The sequence below is a fragment of the Lathyrus oleraceus genome, chromosome 5 (assembly GCF_024323335.1).
Source record: "Lathyrus oleraceus cultivar Zhongwan6 chromosome 5, CAAS_Psat_ZW6_1.0, whole genome shotgun sequence".
Taxonomy (NCBI): Eukaryota; Viridiplantae; Streptophyta; class Magnoliopsida; order Fabales; family Fabaceae; genus Lathyrus; species Lathyrus oleraceus.
In genome coordinates, this window is record NC_066583.1 from 365,108,606 (window position 1) to 365,131,859 (window position 23,254).

General features: G+C 35.7%; 1 protein-coding gene across 1 annotated transcript; it reads right to left on the reverse strand.

Annotated features, from left to right (window-relative positions):
* Nucleotides 1-337: 337 nt before the first annotated feature.
* LOC127084738 (nuclear transcription factor Y subunit B-3) lies at nt 338-1,997 on the reverse strand. The gene has a single exon (XM_051025243.1). It carries the CDS (start codon nt 1,256-1,258, stop codon nt 692-694), a length of 567 nt encoding a protein of 188 aa, XP_050881200.1. The 5' UTR covers nt 1,259-1,997; the 3' UTR covers nt 338-691.
* Between the last annotated feature and the right edge of the window lie 21,257 nt (nt 1,998-23,254).

A 23,254-nucleotide genomic window follows, 5' to 3' on the forward strand; every position in this document is an offset into this window, starting at 1 on the left:
GAAATAATTTCAAAGAAAAAAAAGAAAATATGAAAAATAAAATGTAAATAAAGCTAATATTTCATAAGTAATTTAGATGTTATAAAAAGATGGTATAATCACCATTTCAATACATATATATTTTATGTAAATAAAGCTAATATTTCATAAGTAATTTAGATGTTATAAAAAGATGGTATAATCACCATTTCAATACATATATATTTTATGTTTCCTAAGCAATTACAAATTCATCCTAAAAAAAACACATGTCTTAGAAAAAAAAAGTATATAAAGATTGTTTTGAGATTTTTTTTGGTAGTTAGTTTTCTAAAATGTATAGAGACAAGTAAAATCATAATTTAAATTCACCTTTTCTCCACTTGATAGCAAAAGGAAAATATTAAACCCACCTTAACAAAATTATCACAATACAAATAAGCACTATTTCTATTGTAGTACAACATTACAAATCTCTTTGACTTAAACTTACTTTAGAGAATGTCATCAATCACCAATGATATCAAAATACAAAATACCCAAACCAAACCTCTATCATTATCTAAAAAGTGTCATCACACTTAGGTTTCCAAGTATACCCCTAGATAGCACAAATTCTTGATTTGTTCGGAAATATACATCTTGATTTGTTTGGAATGTGTACATTCAAACTAATTTGGAGTGGAAAAGGTGTTTTTTCCTGAATAATTGCTTATCTGGGCCTACCAGAATTAGATCCAGGCCCAGGCCCGGGATATCCAGGCCCACCCTTACCCATACCTTGATGAAATCCACCTGAACCATACACGTGTCCTTGATGCATCATCATCCCAGCACCATAATTACCACTCTCAAAGGAACTGTTGTTAACACTATTAGAAGGCTGAGACGCGTCTTTGTCACGCGCCACCACTGTCTTCTCTCCTTCCATCTCTCTAAACCTCTGGAGGTAACCTTTGAGAGGCTCCACGTATTCCTCGAAGCCGAGCGTCGTCATCGCCCATAGCAAATCGTCGCCGTTGATCGTCTTCCGCTTCTCGCGTTGGCACTTGTCGGAAGCTTCGCCGGTGATGAAGCTGATGAACTCTGAAACGCACTCTTGAACTGTTTCTTTTGCGTCCTTTGAGATCTTCGCGTTCGCTGGAAGTGCCTTCTTCATGATCCTACTTACGTTCGCTATCGGAAGGAACCTGTCTTGCTCTCTCGGTGACATCTCGCTGCCGTGAGCGCTAGATCCGCCGCCGTGCGGACCACCGGAATCGTTGTCGGAGTCCGCCATTCTTGAATATCCGACTGTTCAATTCGAATCTTATTTTGCCGCCGAAGAGAGTATAACTCAGCTCCGATCGCTTTGACTCGATTCCGCGCCAAATCGAAAACTGTTTAAGAAAGAAACTCACCGGAATCTGAAATTGAAGTGTTGGTGCGATTTAATTCGGAATCTTGAACTCGAATTGAATAGAACTGAATTAGAATTAAAGAATTCGAGTTCGGTTTAACGAGTTGGAAGCGCCACACGAATTGGTTTGACTCAGGATTTCCGCGTGAAATTGAAGCGCTGTTTCTTGTAAGCTGAACAAAACGCGTCGAAAAGTTGAAGTGAAATCGTTGTGTTGTGAGGGCGGTGAGTGTCAACAGCGGTGGTAGACGGTGGCTCCGGCGAGGAGAAAGAGGGTGAAACGGAACGGTAAGGGTTTGTATTTTTGGGAGGTAATGAGCAGGATCCGTTGGATCAGAAGGGTTAATAACGTTTATCTTTTGAACACGTGGGACGGTTTGAACCGTTGCTAGTCGATAAGTAAGAGTTTGTACGGATCAATTGGTAACCCTTGGATTGGGTTAGTGCTCTTTCATCTGGACCGATGATTTGGTATCTGGCACGTGCTTTTGAAATTAATTGAAACTCCTAGTTTCCTTCATTTATTTATTTTGATGAGACACCAAACAATTGTATACCCGTAAAACTAAATCTTCTATGCAAATAAAATGGAAGAGAAAAAGGGTGATGAATAGTGTAAATTAATTTTACACTAATTTTCCACCATCAATCGGATTAAAAATTTTAAATTGTTTATATAGTAGGATAGAATGATATATTTTTATTAAAATAACAAATAAATTTTATAATGTTTATATATATATATATATATATATATATATATATATATATATATATATATATATATATATATATATATATATATATATATATTCACTTAGCCGGTAACAAATTACCAAATAACAAATTAAAGCCATATTAATTAACTAATTATAGATATAGGAATCGGAATTTTTAAGATCGAGTTATAAGTCATTGAAGTCGAGTATGAAGAGACAATATGTCGAGTATGATAGGTGTCGAGTTTCACATATGAAAGAAGTTGAATCCCAGACTTTAGGGTTATTTGAGACGTGTTGGTAGACGATATTTACATATCGACGTAACTGTCATGGGATAGGTCTAAAGTCTCATGAGAGTTACAGAAAATCATCAAGAAGACGTTACATGAAAGTAATGAGAGCGACACACATTTTGGCTATCATTTAAACATGGATTTAAGGAGACACTTCTTAATGATCTTAGAGATGGAAGATTAGTATAAAAAGGCTTCCCACTTAGGGAAGAAGAACAAATAACAAGTATCTCCCTAAATATAGTACGATTGTGATCTCACCTGACTCGCCTCAGGGAGATTAACAAAATAGTGTTTATCAAGAACATTTAGCATCTACCGTGGGGTCTCGGTAAAACTTTCTCAAACCCCACAAAACAATATATTACACCATAGATCTTTGGATCATCTCCTAGCAAGAGTGAACCTCACACTCCACCAGACATGACACAACTTCTTACAATTGTGGAGAATTTGCGGCAGCAAAACGAGTCTTTGCAAGAAAGTGTTCACACACTTCAGCAGATGCAAAACACTAAGGAAGAGGAAGAATATGAGGAGCTTCTTGATCCTTAACCTCTTTCAGAGGCAATCTTGGGCGATCAAGTTCTAAAAAATTTCAAACCACCACCTTTGTCATCCTTTGATGGCAAAAGTGATTTGCATGACCATATATTCTCAATTAACAATCAAATGGAAATAGTCATTACTACAAAAAGTGCTTCTAACGTCAGACGCAAAATGAATTTTACCTCGGCTGCAGTACCGGGGTAACAAAGGGCGTCATGAAAAGTAACGACTTATCACCTCAGTTTTTTAAACACCGAAGGATAAATTAATTTGCATGTGGATTCGAACCCCAACATCTGCATTTTTAATATTTACAAAACTAGTGTCTTATACATCTCGATTTACAATAAAACCGAGGGGTAAGATATTTTTTTTTAATTGAAATTCGTTACATTATTTACACAGAAAATAAATAAAAATAATTTGTTTACAAACTACAATATTTACCCAGAATATTACATTGTTTACAAACTACAATATTTACCCAGAATATTACATTATTTACAAACTACAATATTTACCCAGAATATTAAAATAAAAATTAATTTGTCTCTGAAGATCATATGTTGGATCTTCGACTCCTTGATATTTGGGCAAAATCAAATGATTCACCTTGCTTGTTATTTATTTCTGATATAAAACAAAAAAAAAGGATTAGAAAAACAAAGGGTTAGAAAAATAAATGATTTTTTGCTCAAATGAATATTTAAAAACACAAACCTTGAACCCAAATGATTTTCTGCACTTGCAACCCATCATAGAAAACTCTTAATGACAAAAGTTAAAGTGTATGATGTAGATAGTTTCAAGCACTTCATGATGTTTCTTTATCAATTATAGATATCAAAAGACCTTTATAATGGAAAAAATTTAGGTTTCACGCAAATCACTAATGGTAGTGTGTTGAGCATTGATAATCATGAAATGAACGACAAAGATTTGTTTAAGGACGGTGATCAATATCTAAAATTATCATGCTAAGTTATCTCCTCGGTTTTGTTAAAAACCAAGGTGAACATGATTTTTTTTGAAATTACATTGTTTACACAGAATATTCAAAAACAGTAATAAAACAAAAGAAAAATTTTGGTGTAAGAAGTTATCTGTTCCAAATATTACACACATCCAATTTCTAGGAGTTATCTGTTCCAACCATTGAATACATCAAACTTCTAAAGGAATTATTTGTTCCAACATTGAAAAAATGTTTTTATGCACTTGCAATCCATCATAGAGAACTTTTTCAAGCTTCTAAATACCACAACAACAACAACAACAACATTAATACTATTTTGTGAGATGGATCCCAAAAGAATGATGTGTTCGAGTTTGGAGCGGCTACATAGAAGTTAGGATTATGATAAAATATGTTTAACGAGTGCTTTTATAGTAAAATCTGATTATCTTATCCCCCTGTTATTAAGGAAACCGACAAAATATATCATTTAGTTTTAAAAAAAATTATAATAATAAAAAAAGGTTCCTGAATTGTTTTCCCCTCAAATTTTTTGAATAACCTAGATAATAAGTTGATTGTCCCCTAAGTTTTGTTAAAACCCGAAGTAATATGTGATTTCTATTTCCAAACAATAATAAAGCATGACGCACATTGGAATCATATCACTGGAATAATAATGATCATCCATATTCAAAAATGTAACGTATCCTTTGGATTTTTAAGGAGGCGTTTGAGCTTATCTGATTGTTTCACTTCCTATTCTCCACTTTATTTAAACATTATTCATAGTTTCAACGTCTCATTTCCAACTCTTTGTGTTTTCAAACCTATATTCAAAGTCTTTTCTTTTCTTCAAAAATGTCTTTAATACCTTAGATGGAAATCTTTTATTCATTATCAATGAAAAGTTTATTGATTTCGATGATTTGAAAGACAATGGTTTTGATCTAAGGAAAACTATTCACAAACAAAAGTTGAATGATTACTTTTGCATTCTTTATGGACCCATCTACATTAATCTCGTTAAAGAGTTCTGGTTAAATGCCTTCGTTGAGCTATATGGTCATGATGATGAGTCAATCTAGTCCTATGTCAATGACTCTCCTTTTATAATTACTCAGTCACTTATTGCTAAGACAATAAACTGTAAAGAGGAAGATTATTATGTTGAACATTATAGATTCAACAATATCTACTCATATCACCTTCGCCTAATTAATCCCAACTACGACAATCTCAACAATCATGCTACCCTACTATCAATTGGAAAAGTTTTATATGAACTTCTAGTGTAAAATCTTCGTCCGAGAGAGAAACAACCGGAAACGCTTACTTAGGCTGACAAGCATCTCTTGTTATTCCTTACCAAGAACATCCGAGTTAATCTTCCTTTTACCATTTTTAACTTATTACTGGAAGAGTTCTTTCTGAACTTTTCTCTCAGTTAGAGATAGTTGATAGTGATATTATTGAAGTTGAGTGGAGTCAAAAATTTGAATTTGTGGAATAATTATCTATTGTCCCGTTTTTAATTAATGAAATATTTTATTTCATATTATTGTCTATTTGTTTTTATTACTAACAGAATTTTCAAGAATTGCTAATTAATAAGAAAAATATGGAAAATTGGAAGGCGCCAAGTGAGAAATCATTGAAAAAAATCTTAAATGCAGTTACAAAGATTTGAAGTGTGTTCCCTTATATCTATATTCCTCGATTTTAAAAAACAACAAGGTAATAGGTTTATTATTTTTTTATGGATAAAATATGAGTTCACTTATAACTATATTACCTCGGTTTTTTTATAAAACTAAGGGAAAAGATGTTTTTTTAAAACAAAAATCAAACATGTCTCCCCTAGGACTTATACGCTCGGTTTTTGGCATGCTCGACTGAAATCTTCGTCATAAAAAGTGTTATTTGTCGTAGTGAGTCAGGGCTTCCGACTCCTTGAAATGCAAGCTTATGGAGGAAACGTTCAAGGATGTGGCTTTACGCTGGTACATGAGCCTGTCCAGATTATCAATCACAAGTTACCAAAATCTAACTATGAAGATGGTGCAACATTTCTCCACCAGCAAACGTAGAAAGGTGACTAATACCAGCTTATTCGATGTCCCTCAGGGGCCCTCTGAATCCCTCATAGAATATATGACGCGATTCAATAAAGAAACTATAAAAGTCTCTCATTCAAATCAGGAAATCTTCGTGGGAGCCTTCTAAAACTGTCTAAAAGTCGGCAATTTCAATGAACCGTTGGCACAAAAGCTGGCCACTAGCATGGAGGAAGTAGTGAATAGAGCATAATTTTATATCAAGGGGGATAAAGCAATATGGAGAAAAGATCCCGAGATCCTAAAGAAAAGACACAATCTAGGCATGACAGATCCGGGCCTGGGAAAGAGCACGACAAGCAGGCGTCAACGGAAAGGTCGGTGATAAAACCTTCTCGGAGGCCATATGACAACTTCATAGAGAACTTTACCCCTCTCAATGTAAAACATGATGATATTCTACGAGAATTATATCATCTCAAGCTAATAACGAAACCTACTCGCTCCAAAAGGGTCAACATTTTCTTACTAAAATATGGGGATGCATGATGTGCCTATCATCGTCTGAGAGGTCACCATGCTGAAGATTGTCATCAGTTAAAAATGGAAATCCAGATCCAGATCTAAAGAGGTAGGTTGTTGTCGTACGTAAAATAAGTAGAAGGGTTAGCAGGAAAGAGAAGTCCTTCTAGGAGAGAACCAAACTCAAAGAACCTCTCTGCCAAGAAGGGAAAAAACATCGAGGAAGTGCGTGAGACTCGGATAGCCCGCCACACACTCAACACCATCTCGGTAGGTTTCACTGATGGAGGATAAACAAGCTCAACCAATAAGAGATACGCTTGATCAGTAATACATGTGTCACAAAATCTATTTTCAGAAAAGGAAGAAAGACCCGTCGTTGTCAGTTTTTCAAGACAGGCTTCAAAAGGTGTACTGGAGCATGAGAATGACCCAATGGTCATAAAAGTACATATTCATGATTGGAGTGTCAAGCGGGTGTTAATCGACTCAGAAAACTCAACCGACAGATTGTATTGGGATGCTTTCAAAGGCATGAACATGGATACGTTCAAGTTGTTACCCTTCAAAGGTACCCTGGTGGGTTTCTCTAGGGAACAAGTCTGGGTACTAGGGCATCTACCTAGCATGACCGTCTTTGGAAGTGGAGACAACACTAAAGGCATCAAAGTGAGATATATGATAGTAAACGCATAGTCACCATACAACATCGTCATCGGAAGACTGACGTTCAACACACTGGATGCTGCTATATCCATTATTTATCTGACCAGGAAGTACCCTATAGAAGGTGGACAAGTCAGAGTAATTAAAGATGATCAAGGACTGACTAGGAAATGCTACACGGATAGCCTGAAATTGAAAAAGAAGACCCAGCAGGATCATCCTACGACAGAAAATACTTTGAAGGTGAATTTGGTTGACCTCGATCCCTATTGAAGATTTAAAAAAGGTGCAAATCGGTGTTAAAGATTTTCAGGTCACACAGATAGGTTCAGGGCTATCTCAGGAAGAGGAAGCAAACATCATCAAGGTATTGAGAGAGAACGTCGACCTCTTCGCGTGGAAGCCCTTAGAAATTCCCAGGATCGACCCAATAGTCGTGTGCCATCATCTTTCCCTTGATCCATCATCGAAGGCCTTAATGCAGAGGAAACAGAAAAATGGAGAAGAAAAAAGAAAGAATGTCACATAAGAGGTTGATAAGATTTTTGTAGCGGTAAATTCATGATCATTAAGCTATGGATAAACTTAATGTCAATAAAACCAGAGTCGCCAGCGCGCTTTTATTGTTTCCAAAGGAAAAGGGAAAAGTACGAACAAAACCCAAAGATAAGAAGTTTTCAAATCAAAACTAATAAAATGCCAGAGATTATAGGTAAGGGGGTTGGTTACACAGAGGGAAGGTGTTAGCACCCAAAGTGTCCTAGGTACTCCTAGGGAGTCCTTTTTTATGTGTGTATGTGTTTTGGTATAAAAATGTTGCAATAAATAGAGTATAGGGATGAGAAAAGAAGTCATTAATTATATTTTTGTGTTTGACAAGACCTTCGGACTTGTGCCTACGTACCAACATAAAAATGAGGGATCAAAACCTCGTAGTTCGTGGTATCAATTTCAAAATGAGTGAATTGCTTTTAACAAAAAATTGAGTTTAAAAAGAGGCACGAAAAGCCTAAAAGAGTTTGAATGAGTGTTAATTCTTTTTGTAATTTGAAATTTTAAGTCTAATATCGTTAGATTCATTTACAAGTTTGATTAAGAAAAAGAGAGTTTGAAAAATGCAATGGCATAGGGCCAACGTTTCTAATTTGCAATAAAGTCTAAGTTTAGAAATCACAAGAAAAGAAGGTTTTTAAAAAAGGGGGAGAGATTTGAAATTTAAGAAGTGAGAGGAGATGAAGAGGCTAATCTTAAACAAAAATTAAAAGTTAAGAGTTGAAAAGATCTGACCAATGGGATGCAATCCAATAGACAAGAATGTCATGTAGAAACCCACTTTTCCTTTGGACTTTAAATCAAGCAATATCAATAAGCAATTAGCATAATGAAGAGCAAGGCATCAAATAAAGATAGCCACATCCAAGCTAACAACTTCATAGTCTTCTTCATAATCTTCCCCATGTATCAGATGACATACTCCTTGAATGACTCAAAATAAGGCATTAGATCCAGGTTCCAAATAACATTTGCATCAAGACCATGTAGCAGATGAACTCAAATGGATATCAGTACTTGCATCAGATGATAATTCAAATCACAAGAACTTGGTTTCAGAAATGTTGGCATTGTCCAAGTACTTTTGCATAGGGAATGTTGCCTAATTCTAAGTCCAAAGCTTAGATCAAATCCAATAGTCCACACAAACATTTTTTAGGGGTCTTTGTTGTTTATTAAGTATTTTAAGGTCCTAAGACCACAAGCACAAACAAAATATACAAACAAATATATACAACCACAATATATGGCTCAAGTGAGCAAAGGGAAAATGGCACTAAAATAAACAAGTTAAATGATATGTATAATGACAAATGATAAATGACTTGAAATTAAAAGTAAATTACTTGAAATTAAAAGTTAGTTAAATGTTAGTTGATTAGATGTTAGTGGATTTTGCTTTTCAATTGTTTAAGTCATTCTTTGGAGAACATTTAACCCTTTATTCACAAGCATGGATCCTTGAACCAAGACATCTTTCAAAGGAAGGAAAAAAAGCCAAGTTTTTAGACAATACCATGAAAGGGGGGAGACTTACAATCTCACTTACTAGAATGCTATGCTTTTTGGTCAAAGTTTAGCGTTATGTTAAGCAATCGTAATTGGACTTATGTAGAGGTCACTATAACACCCCTTTTTCTACCCCAAAATACTTAACATATAATCAGAGTAAATAAGCACGCATATAAACAAAAGGGCGTCACATCTTCGTTTTCAAAAACTAAAAGCTTTCAAAAACCAACATCATGCATCATCGATGTACAATACACCTAGTCATTTAAAATAACACATTTCAATTATCATGAATATTCAGGAATATGCATTCGCATCGGAAAATAATGAATATCCATGCATTTCATAAAATGATTCATGTCCCATACCATGATCATCTCCCAATAATCTCTTCAAGATAAACTAAAACCATATCCAGGATATTTGGCACTGTGGCCTCTTAAATAGCGAATTTTAAATAAACATGTTCACAAGTAATAACATAATACATGTCCAAATCAGATATGAGTATAATACTACTAATCTACCCTGTGTTACATGACCAGAGCATTGACTCACTACCTAGTCTCTAAAACCAAAACACGGAAACTCTCCGGCTAAATCTCGAGTGAGCTACCGTCCACTTACTTCAGCAATACTACTCTGGAGTATCTGCACGATGCCATGTAAAGCAACATTCAAACAGAAGGGTGAGAATTCAAATCATTATGAAGAAGTATAATAAGGCACAATGATTAAATCAACAATTAACGGAATTCGTCACACCTTGTATAACCATGTAAATAATACTAACCAATATTTATTTCACAGGTTTCAAGCATACATCAAAACTCAAGGAGTATAATATTCAAATCCAATATTATATTCCCAAATATACACACAACTACAACTATCACATCAGCACATATTTTGCCAAATTATGTATCCAAACATCACCAAATTCAATTACCATATCTCATACACACCTCACAATCACGTCAATGCATACATTCAATTATCACATAACTCTAATGTGACTCAATGCAAGACATGTGACTCTATGCATGTGGTACCGCAATGTGAACCCAACGTTTCACCGCTTTCCAATTCAATATCTAGAATCCAAGCCACGCTTCCGATCCGGACAAGATCAAAGCCACTACGTCTATTTCCAATTAAGGATCAACGTCTGCTATGCCTATTTCCATTCAAGGATCAACGTCTATTACCATGTGAACCCACAGTTTCACCGCTTCCACCATGAAGCCGACCATGCCATGAATGAATGTACAAATACCAACACATATGCAATTAAGATCATCTCTACCATCTTAACATTCCACATATCACCATAATTCAACTCTATGAATTATCCACCAATGGTACATATACACATTCATAACAATATATCATTCACAAATATAGGCTAATTATCAACTACGCACACTTAGATTGCATTTCAAGATGAATACAACTTTTAAAATCTCAATTTTTTCATTTTTCAATAGTGGTAACCGGTTAACGCTCTGAGGGTAACCGGTTAACACAAAACTGAATCAACTTCTGGGCAGGTTTTTAGCAAGTAACCGGTTAACGCTCTGAGGGTAACCGGTTAACACAAAACAGAATGCAGAATTTTCTGCATTTTTCATCGTCTGAGGCCTTTCGGACCTCCGATTTCGATTCCGTAAAAAGCCAAACGCTCAGAAAATTATAACTCCTACAATACTCTAAGTATATAAAGTTAATTTGCAGTTTTAACACAGTTAAATCACCACAATTCAGGAATACTCATCAAAACCTACAATTCCAAAACCGTAAAAATTAGGGATTTCAACCTAAACATGTTTCTACCCATTGCCCCAATTATACTAAACCATGATAATAAGGATTCTCCCCCTTACCTCTTCAATTTTCTGGAAACCTTAGCTTCTCTCTTGTTCTTCCCCTCTTCTCCTTACTTTTCCTCTTTTCTTTCTCTGTTGCCGTCAATGATCAAATGAATCCTACTTCTCACTCTCCTCACCTCTTACTATTTATTTTATTATATTTGGGCTTAAAGAATGATACTTCTAATTTAATTATTAGGCCCAATAATACATAGTATTATAATATCTCTATTTAGTTCAAATAAATTAAACCAACACAACATACACACAAAGTTAATTAATATAATTATTTAATTATATCTCATATCAACTAAATAATTGATTAACACACCAAATTAATTAACATAATCAATTATTATACTACCTAACAACCAATTAATTAATTAACACTCCAAATAAATAAAATAAAATATAATAATAATAATATAAGAAATAAATACTAAAATTGGGTTGTTACAACTCTCCCCCACTTAAAAGATTTTTGGCCTCGAAAATACCTCAAACGAACAACTCCGGATACGATTCCTTCATCTTATCCTCGAGTTCCCAAGTAATAATGCCATTGGCGGCTCCGCCCCATATCACTTTCACCAAAGCAATTTACTTACCACGAAGCTTCTTCACTTCTCGATCTTCAATTCGCATAGGTGATGTATCAACCGTCAAATTATCCCTCACTTGAACATCATCTAATGGAGCAACATGCGATGGATCCGCAATGTACCTCCTCAATTGAGACACATAGAACACATCATGAAGATTAGAAAGTGACGGTGGTAATGCAATCCAATATGCCACTTCACCTACCCTCTTGGAAATCTGATAAGGACTAATGAAACGCGGCGTCAACTTACGCGACTTCAAAGCTCTACCAACACCCGTTATTGGCGTAACTCGAAGAAACACATGTTCATCTTTCTCAAACTCAAGAGCCTTCCTCCTTCTATCATGATAGCTCTTTTGACGACTCTGAGAAGCCTTCATCTTCTCTTGAATCATCTTAATCTTATCTATAGTCTCTTGAATCAACTCGGGTCCAACCACAACACTCTCTCCCGATTCGTACCAACACAAAGGAGTTCTACGCCTTCTACCATAAAGAGCCTAAAAAGGTGCCATTCCAATACTCGAATGGAAACTGTTGTTATACGTAAACTCGACCAAAGGCAAGAAATTATCCCAATTTCCTCCTTGTTCCAAAACACACGACCTTAAAAGATCTTCAAGTGACTGAATAGTCCTCTCCGTTTGACCATCAGTTTGCGGATGATACGCCGAACTCAAATGCAACTTCGTACCCAAAGCACTTTGCAAACCTTCCCAAAATCTCGAAGTGAACCTCGGATCTCTATCCGAAACAATGCTCGACGGAATACCATGCAAACACACAATCCTCTCGATGTACAACTTAGCAAGTCTCTCCATCGAATAATCCATCCTCATCGGAATAAAATGAGCACATTTCATCAACCTGTCCACAACGACCCAAATCGCCTCACAATTACTCAATGTTCTCGGCAAGCCCGAAACAAAATCCATAGAGACACTATTCCACTTCCACTCGGGAATAGATAACGGTTGCATCAAACCAGACGGCTTTTGATGTTCAATCTTTGACTTTTGACAAGTCAAACATGAATACACAAATTCCGCTACATCCTTCTTCATACCTTGCCACCAAAACATCTTTCTCAAGTCTTGATACATTTTAGTAGCACCAGGATGAATACTCAAACCACTTCTATGCCCTTCCTCAAGAATCCTCTTTCTCAAATCCGCAACATCCGGAACACAAACTCGATCACGACACCTCATGATACCATTCTCATCAATCTGAAAGTCACCACCTTTGCCTTGATTAATCAATGTCATAACATCGACTAATTTCAAATCTGACTTCTGACCTTCTCTAATCTCGTCAAGAATGCCACAGGTAAGCTTCAACATACCAAGCTTAACACACGAAGGCGTCGCTTCACAAACCAAATTCAAATCTCTAAATTGCTCCAACAATTCAAACTCTCGAATCATCAACATAGACATGTGCAATGACTTCCTACTCAATGCATCGGCTACAACATTCGCCTTTCCAGGATGATAATTCAAACAAAAATCATAATCTTTCAAGAATTCCAACCATCTTCTTTGCCTCATATTCAATTCTTTTTGATCGAACAAGTACTTCAAACTCTTGTGATCACTAAACACATAAAATCTCGATCCAAACAAGTAATGTCTCCAAAGCTTCAACACAAACACAACGGCGGCCAACTCTAAATCATGCGTCAGATAATTCCTCTCATGAACTTAAGTTGCCTTGAAGCATAAGCTACCACTTGCCCTTTTTGCATCAAAACACCTCCCAAACCCAACCAAGAAGCATCACAATACAAAACGAAAGTTTCTAACGGATCCGGTAAAATCAAAATAGGAGTCATAGTCAATCTTCTCTTAAGCTCTTGAAAATTCGCTTCACACTGCGAAGTCCAAATGAAAGCTTGACCTTTCCTAGTCAACTGCGTCAATGGTAACGACAACTTAGAAAATCCTTTAATGAACTTCCTATAATAACCAGCCAAACCAAGGAAACTTCTAATCTCAGCAATAGACTTATGAGCTTCCCACTGAGATACAACTTCAATCTTCGTAGGATCCATAGAAATACCACCACTCGAAATCACATGTCCAAGAAAACTTACTTCACTCAACCAAAACTCACATTTAGAGAGTTTAGCAAACAACTTCCTCTCTTTCAACACCGATAACACAACCTTCAAATGCTCGGCATGATCCTCTTTACTCTTGGAATAAATCAATATATCATCAATGAACATAAAAACAAACTTATCCAGATAATCATGAAAAATTCTATTCATATACTCCATAAATACACCAGGTGCATTAGTCACACCAAAAGGCATCACGGAGTACTCGTAGTGATCGTACCTTGTCCGAAAAGTAATCTTTTGAATATCCTCAGCCTTTACACGAATCTGATGATACCCAAACCTCAAATCAATTTTGCTAAACACACAAGCTCCAACCAGCTGATCCATCAGATCGTCAATCCACGGAAGTGGATACTTATTCTTAATCGTCACTTTATTCAGTTGTCTATAATAAACACATAATCTCATAGAACCTTCTTTCTTCTTGACCAACAGAACAGGTGCACCCCATGGCGACACACTAGGACGAATAAACCTCTTCTCGAGCAAGTCTTCAAGTTGACTCTTCAACTCTTTCAACTCAGAAGCAGAAATTCTATTGAGACCCATTGATACAGGACTAGTTCCAGGAACTAAATCAATCGAAAACTCAACCTCACGTTCCGGCGGTAAATCACTTATATCTTCAGGAAATACCTCCTCAAACTCACCAACTATTGGCAATTCTTCAATCGTCCTCCTCTCACGAATGTCTAATGTTGCCAACAACATAAACAACTTGGCACCACCTTGCACCAATTCATCAACTTGCTTAGCAGACACAAACCAATCTTCCTTAGCTCCAACCTCAGGAAAATAACCGTCTTCTCGAAACAATTGATATACACTCGATTAAATTCTAACCAATACCATCCTCGAATCCGACCTCTCTTCGGGTTCAGGAAAAGCACAACATTCTCAAAACAGGTTAACTAGCCAACACTGCACTCTTGCATGCAACAACATAATGTCCAAGCTCGATACAATTGGAACATCCAAAATAAGCAGACACTTCTCCCCCACTTATTTCCTTCCCAACCTGCAATGGAGAATAAAACAAGCATCGACAGTGTTCTCACGCACATGTCACATACTAGGGAACAAACATGATTAAACAACCTGGCCGGACAGACCGACCTTCTCTGATACCACTAATGTAACACCCCTTTTTCTACCCCAAAATACTTAACATATAATCAGAGTAAATAAGCATGCATATAAACAAAAGGGCGTCACATCGACGTTTTCAAAAACTAAAAGCTTTCACAAACCAACATCATGCATCATCGATATACAATACACCTGGTCATTTAAAATAACACATTTCAATTATCATGAATATTCAGGAATATGCGTTCGCAGCGGAAAATAATGAATATCCATGCATTTCATAAAATGATTCATGTCCCATACCATGACCATCTCTCAATAATCTCTTCAAGATAAACTAAAACCATATCCAGGATATTTGGCATTGTGGCCTCTCAAACAGCGAATTTCAAATAAACATGTTCACAAGTAATAACATAATACGTGTCCAAATCAGATATGAGTATAATACTACTAATCTACCTCGTGTTACATGACCAGAGCATTGACTCACTACCTAGTCTCTAAAACCAAAACACAGAAACTCTCCGGCTAAATCTCGAGTGAGCTACCGTCCACTTACTTCAGCAATACTACTCTGGAGTATCTGCACGATGCCATGTAAAGCAACATTCAAACAGAAGGGTGAGAATTCAAATCATTATGAATAAGTATAATAAGGCACAATGATTAAATCAACAATTAACGGAATTCATCACACCTTGTATAACCATGTAAATAATACTAACCAATATTTATTTCACAGGTTTCAAGCATACATCAAAACTCAAGGAGTATAATATTCAAATCCAATATTATATTCCCAAATATACACACAACTACAACTATCACATCAACACATATTTTGCCAAATTATGTATCCAAACATCACCAAATTCAATTACCATATCTCATACACACCTCACAATCACGTCAATGCATACATTCAGTTATCACATAACTCTAATGTGACTCAATGCAAGACATGTGACTCTATGCATGTGGTACCGTAATGTGAACCCAACGTTTCACCGCTTTCCGATTCAATATCTAGAATCTAAGCCACGCTTCCGATCTGGACAAGATCAAAGCCACTACGTCTATTTCCAATTAAGGATCAACGTCTGCTACGCCTATTTCCATTCAAGGATCAACGTCTATTACCATGTGAACCCACAGTTTCACCGCTTCCACCATGAAGTCGACCATGCCATGAATGAATGTACAAATACCAACACATATGAAATTAAGATCATCTTTACCATCTTAACATTTCACATATCACCATAATTCAACTCTATGAATTATCTACCAATGATACATATACACATTCATAACAATATATCATTCCCAAATATAGGCTAACTATCAACTACGCACACTTAGATTGCATTTCAAGATGAATACAACTTTTAAAATCTCAATTTTTTCATTTTTCAACAGTGGTAACCGGTTAACGCTCTGAGGGTAACCGGTTAACACAAAACAGAATCAACTTCTGGGCAAGTTTTTAGCAAGTAACCGATTAACGCTCTGAGGGTAACCGGTTAACACAATACAGAATGCAGAATTTTCTGCGTTTTTCATCGTTGGAGGCCTTTCGGACCTCCGATTTCGATTCCGTAAAAAGTCAAACGCTCAGAAAATTATAACTCCTACAATACTCTAAGTATATAAAGTTAATTTGCAGTTTTAACACAGTTAAATCACCACAATTCAGGAATACTCATCAAAACCTACAATTCCAAAACCGTAAAAATTAGGGATTTCAACCTAAACATGTTTCTACCCATTGCCCCAATTATACTAAACCATGATAATAAGGATTCTCCCCCTTACCTTTTCAATTTTCTGGAAACCTTAGCTTCTCTCTTTTTCTTCCCCTCTTCTCCTTAGTTTTCCTCTTTTCTTTCTCTGTTGCCGTCAATTATCAAATGATTCCTACTTCTCACTCTCCTCACCTCTTACTATTTATATTATTATATTTGGGCTTAAAGAATGATACTTCTAATTTAATTATTAGGCCCAATAATACCTAGTATTATAATATCTCTATTTAGTTCAAATAAATTAAACCAACACAACATATACACTAAGTTAATTAATATAATTATTTAATTATATCTCATATCAACTAAATAATTGATTAACACACCAAATTAATTAACATAATCAATTATTATACTACCTAACAACCAATTAATTAATTAACACTCCAAATAAATAAAATAAAATATAATAATAATAATATAAGAAATAAATACTAAAATTGGGTTGTTACAGTCACAATTATCTGTGGCCGAGCAATAGAAATTTTGGTGTTAATGTATGTTAGAGATATGGTATAATAAACCATACTCCTAAAACATACCACACACAAAAAGAAAATGATCAAAGGATGAACCTAATCTCATCCATACTTGTATTGGTTCATCTAACACAAAGTTATTGATGAACCAATTAGCCTTAGGATATTGAGATGTCATTGGTGAATGAGAGGGATGGGATAGAAAGGGATTTAAGATGAAGAGGGAGGGGGAAATGAGACAAACACAAATTGGTCATGGGAGGCATTTTATCAAATTAAAATCATTCATTTATTTTGGGAGATGGAATGTACATTTCATCAATCCCCTAAATCCAATGATTTTAATCCAACAAAAGTCAAATCAACCTTGACCAAGGTCTAAACACATAGTCAAACTTCACAAGTCAATAAAAATGGTTCAACATGATTTCTACACAAATAAACAATTAAAAATCAAATTAAAATGCATTAAATTAAATTATGTTTGATCAAAAACCTAAAACCTCTTCAAAACACCAAATAAATGGCCAAGAGATTTATTATAGGTCAAACAAGGTCAAAGGACCTTGGAGAAAAAATTTCATCATTTTTGAAAAGTCAGAAGTATTTTTAAACAATTAAAAATATGCACAAAAACAATTAAATCATGAAAAATATCAATATTGATCTAAAAAATAATTTTAATTTAGAAAATGAAAGAGAAAAGTATTTTAAATTTTTTGGTGAAAGTCTCATATTTTTTTGGATCAATAATGAAATTAATATGAATTAATGAAAATAAAGCAATTAAAAGAAATTTCAGAAAAATCAAAAAAACGTGGACCATCTGATCTCCCTCATTAGTTGAGGTGGAAGACTAGATGGATCAGAGCGCGCGTTCCACATATGCCTAAGTCAAATGAGATGCGCGCGTGGTAATCAGAAGCAACGCCCCAAATTAAAACATTTTAAAAGGATCCTATGGTTGAGATGCTTCCAACACATCGCCGGAGCCATAGCTCCGGTCTTCTTCTCCGGTGGACCTCACCGGACTGGTCCACCTTCAACCATCACCAAAATGAAAAAGCAAGACATGGATTTAAAGAAAAAAATGCTCAGAAGCTCGAATCTGGCCTCAATTTTGTCTAATTCCAAGTATATGAAAAGATACAGGGAATTGAATTTTGAGGATCATGATCTGAGTTGCTTCGATTTGACCTTGAAGCAACTCAATCTTGTTGCCTACATTGATAGGACTTCAGAAAACCAAAAATCAACAAGAATAGTGGAGAATTAAGAGAGAATCGAAGAGAAAAAGTTTATGAAAAATCACCTTCGAGTTAATCTAATTCCACTTGATCTTGATCTGGATTTAATTGCTTTCTCCTCCTCTTGCTTGCAGAAACCAAATGAGATGAAAAGAGAAGTGAATTTCTGGAGTTTGAACTTCCAAATAGAAGATGAAGTTCAAGCTCGATTTCAAGAGAAACCTTCAGAAATTCTATGGTAGTGAGGGTTTGAAATGGTATAGCTTTTCTGTAGCGGTGTATTCGTCACTTTATGATTTATTGACTAAATCAAAAGCAAAGCATACAAAGATAGAGTCGCCACCGCACTTCTATTTATCCAAAGGAATGGCTAGAAAGCGAACAAAAGCCTAAGAAGTTTTACACAGAGAAAACTAATAAAAGGTCAGAGATCTGGGTAAGGGGGTAATTATGTTGTGGGAAGGTGTTAGGCACCCACAACATCCTAGGTACTCCTAGGGAACCTCTTTTCACAACTTGTTGTAAAAATTATTTGTTTATGAAATATTTATTGTGCAAACATTGATTGAAAAGATGAGAAAAGAATATATAAGTTATTATTTTTGTGTTTGGATGGATGAAACCCATTGCCTACGTACCTTTTCATGAAAGATAAGGATCAAAACTCCGTAGTTCGGCTAAAAGATTTCAAAAAGTAAGTGGATTGATTTTAAACAAAAGCCCTAAGGTCTTTCATTATCCACGGGAGAAAACTCAACCTATACAACCACAAGGCCACCATGTGAGAAAAGCTTCGACTTGCTAGTGAGGGATTATGCCCTATAATAAGCAAGGAAGTCTTACAATTCAATCACTTCGGACAAAAGGTGAGATTCACATCAACCACTAGGATAACTCAGATCTATGGCTAATGCATGAAAATTTTGATTAAGAAGTGATCATTGAAATCACAAAAGACAATTGAGTGAGTGAAATTAACCAATTCGAATTATTCACAAAAAGAAGTCAAAGTATGATATTAGATTCAATTCAGAAGAAGTATTGTGAAAATGAAGTTTGAAAATCAGAGGCTTAAGGCCTAGGTTTCTAGTTTTGAAAACAAGTGAGAATGCTTGCACAAAAGTTTTCTGGTTTGGGTTAACATGCAAATGGAGGTTGCATGGAAACAAAAGGTGGGGATGTGGGGTAAAACTTCTTAGGAGTTCACCTCTTGAAATCATATGTAGATGATCCAAGTGATTCCTTTGGAAAAGACAATCAAGCACAAAGCAAAGCAAAATGAGCAAAGTTCAAAAGAAATAAAGATGGAAACAGATGGCCAATAAATGGTCTTATATCCAACTCCACAACAAGGACAAAATAGGAAACAAGTTGCCAATCAATGGTCTTATACCTGACTCCACAAAATGATCACAGGAAACAGATATCCAATCAATGGTCTTACATCTGACTCCTCACAAGACAAAATAAAATAGGAAATGGAATGCCAATCAATGGTCTTATGTCCACCTCCACAAAACAAAGATGGAAACCAGATGCCAATCAATGGACTTACACTAGCCTCACAAAGCAAAGAAAACAAATGCAATAAGCAAGGGGAAACAAGTTGCCAATAAATGGTCTTACACTCGACTCCTAGGAAATGGAATGCCAATCAATGGTCTTAGTTCCAACTCCTACCAGATCACAGGAAACAAATTCCAATAGCTGGACTTACAATTGACTCCTCAATGGACAAAACAAAATGTCACAAAGTATGAACAATGATCATGAAATGATATACAATTAATGCTCAAAGATGAAAACAATGCACAGAGGCACACACAAACAATTATGCACAGATGGACAAACAAGCACACACAAACAATTATGCACAGATGGACAAACAAGCACACACTATACACAATCAATAGGCTCAAGCAAGGTTGGGCTTTAGTCAAGGGGTCATATCGACCTTGACAAACAAGCCAAATACTGGAATGGGTAGTCAGGCTCTTAACCTCTAACATTGAGAGTTAGGGTGAGCAGATGAAATGGAGATGAGGGTTATGCCTCATAGCTCTTAACCCTGCCTGGGTGAGCTTGAATCAATAGAATGTGTGGGAGTCCAGAATGAGGAACTCTATTCCACAATGACTGACTCTATATACAAGATTTTGGGTTTTTTTATTCAAAGTGCATCAACACATGGTGTGAGCAAAATGAAAGACACAACTGAATAGCAGGGGATGGATTGCACATCCCTTTTATCTGCCAATTGCCTCTTAAGAGGACTTAACCTGCTTGGCACAAAATTAAACAAACAAAGACATGGCCTCTTAAGGAGGGCTTCAGACAGATGCCTGCCAAGATGACATGACAGGTCTTCCAGACTACATGGAGATCAAGGAAAATACCTAAGTGGTATGCCAACCACAAGTAAAGCAAAGCAACTCAAACAGTGAGTTAAAGCTACTAAAGTACCTGTGCAAACAACCAAACAATCAATATAGTGTTCAGACAAACAGACAACAGTTAATAACAAACAGACAATCCCAATATACAACATGTAAGCCAAACAACTCAAGTGAGCTATCATCAAAACCTGCAAAACAACCAAATGTTAGCAATCAATAGCAAATATCAACACTCAAATGATGAGGCAACCTCAATCATGGAAATTGGATGCTTGAACCTGAAATTCAAAGCTCAAATGTGAGTTCCAACCCCTAGGTCAAAGCCTAGGGTCAAAGGTGGAGAAAAAAGTCAAAACAACAACCAATATTCAACACAAAGCATGTTTATTCAATCATGAACATGTCCTAAAAAGGACCAAATCAAAAGCATTAAGCAACTTCATTTCATGTGCAAGATAAGGCAAAGGCAAATTCTAAGCTCACAAATGATCATTGAGAATGAAAATTCTATATCAAAACATAAATGATTCAAACAATTCTGGAAATTTTCATGATCACACATCACATCCAATACAATCATCATACAAAAAATCAGAATCAGCAGAGGTCATTTGATATGTAAACAAAATTGCACAAGTTGATCATCAAATTGTGTGACACACATTGTCACACCATACAAACATGTGTATAAAACAGAAAATAAAAATGGTAAAAATGCACAATCAAGCCTCAAACATCCATCAACATGTTAAGAATCATCATGTAAAATTTCATGGCATTTGGATCAATATCAAGCATTTCAAAATAGGAAGAATGGAGCAAGGTCACATATGCACACATGTTCAATCATCCTAACACAATTCAAAATTCAACCATGCACAACTTCATAAATTAACACCATAAAATTCTAGACATTTCAAGGATCAAGTAGCAATAAACCTGGAATTAATTGGATCATTTTTCAATTAGATATGAATTTTTGAAGTTGAGAAAAATATTTGAAATGAAATGAAGCAATGCATGAAATTTGGAGGGAAAGGCATAGTGAGGATTAAATTTGAAAATTGGCACAGGAAGGATTCGAACCAGGTGAGCATTCAAAAATAGGCGCTGAAGAAATAAAATGACCAAAACGCAAGAGCTAGGAATCGATGCGTGTATGTCCAAAACGCATGGCATCATTAAACACGCTGGCAAGGCTGAGTGGCAGTCAAGGCGCAAGTGGCAACAGTCAAAAGGACGTTGGCCAATGGAAAGGCCAGCGAAGCGCTCGTGTGGCATCTACAGTCATTGAGCCCTAGCGCCAGCACACTAATTTGCAGACGGCGACGCTTGGTGGCACGCACGGTGGAAAACATCGTCTTCCTCGCGAAGACAGTGGTGTGAACAGTACACACGCATAAATTTTTTTGCAGAAATTCAAAATTCATATATCATTGGAACGGTCATGGTGTGTAGATTACAGATCAACCATTATTTCACACTAATTCATCACCAACAGAGAGAATTGATGGAAAACATTTTGATGTAACAAAATTTAATCAACTATATCTCTCTCAATAATTCATCATTTTGAATTCTAAAAGCATCAACAAACTCAGCATTCCAAGATCTACACTAACATGTCCATGGATTAAAGAATTATGAGATTTGAAAAATTAACCTCTTGAAGAGCAGCTTCTGGAAATGCACGATCCAAGCCTTCAAACGATCCAAATCAACTCCTGAGATGTTATCTTGAAGCTTTGTGTAGTAATTGAGGCTTCTAATGGCTTAGATCCAGCTCAATAATCAACTTCCATTCTTGAGTTCTTGAGCTTGCACCACACAATTCTTGGCCAAATTCTGCAATTGAGAGCTTGATCCACACCAACTCCAAGTCACAGAACCAGAATATGCAATAAAATGGCAAGGTTATGTGAAGATTTTTGAATTTTTAATTAGGAGAAAATTTTGGAGGGAGAGAGAATTTGGATCTAGAAATGGTGAAAATCCCCAAATTCTGTTAGGATTATGGTATTTATATGAAGTCCTATTCACACTGAAAATGTTAATTAAGCTTGGTTAATGGTGATTAGCAAAAATAAGGTGTTTTGACAAAACTTGAAAATTGGTGGTGTATGAAGCATGCATACGTGAACAGTGCCAATTGCATGGTCATTTTCACTTAAAAACTTCCAATAAACACAATGGCAATGGTGATTTGTTCCCATGATGCACAAATTTCAAATTTTCAAAATTCCCTCCAAAATGGACATAGAATAGCAAATGATCATGTGATAACATTTTATGCAATGTGATGAATGGTTTTGAAACTTCATGTCATGAGAAGAAATATGCAAAAAGGAGCACTCATTTTGGAGTTATGAACCAAAAGTTATGGCCTTTGGAAGTTTCATGCACACTTGGCAATGATTGGACCATATCTCCTC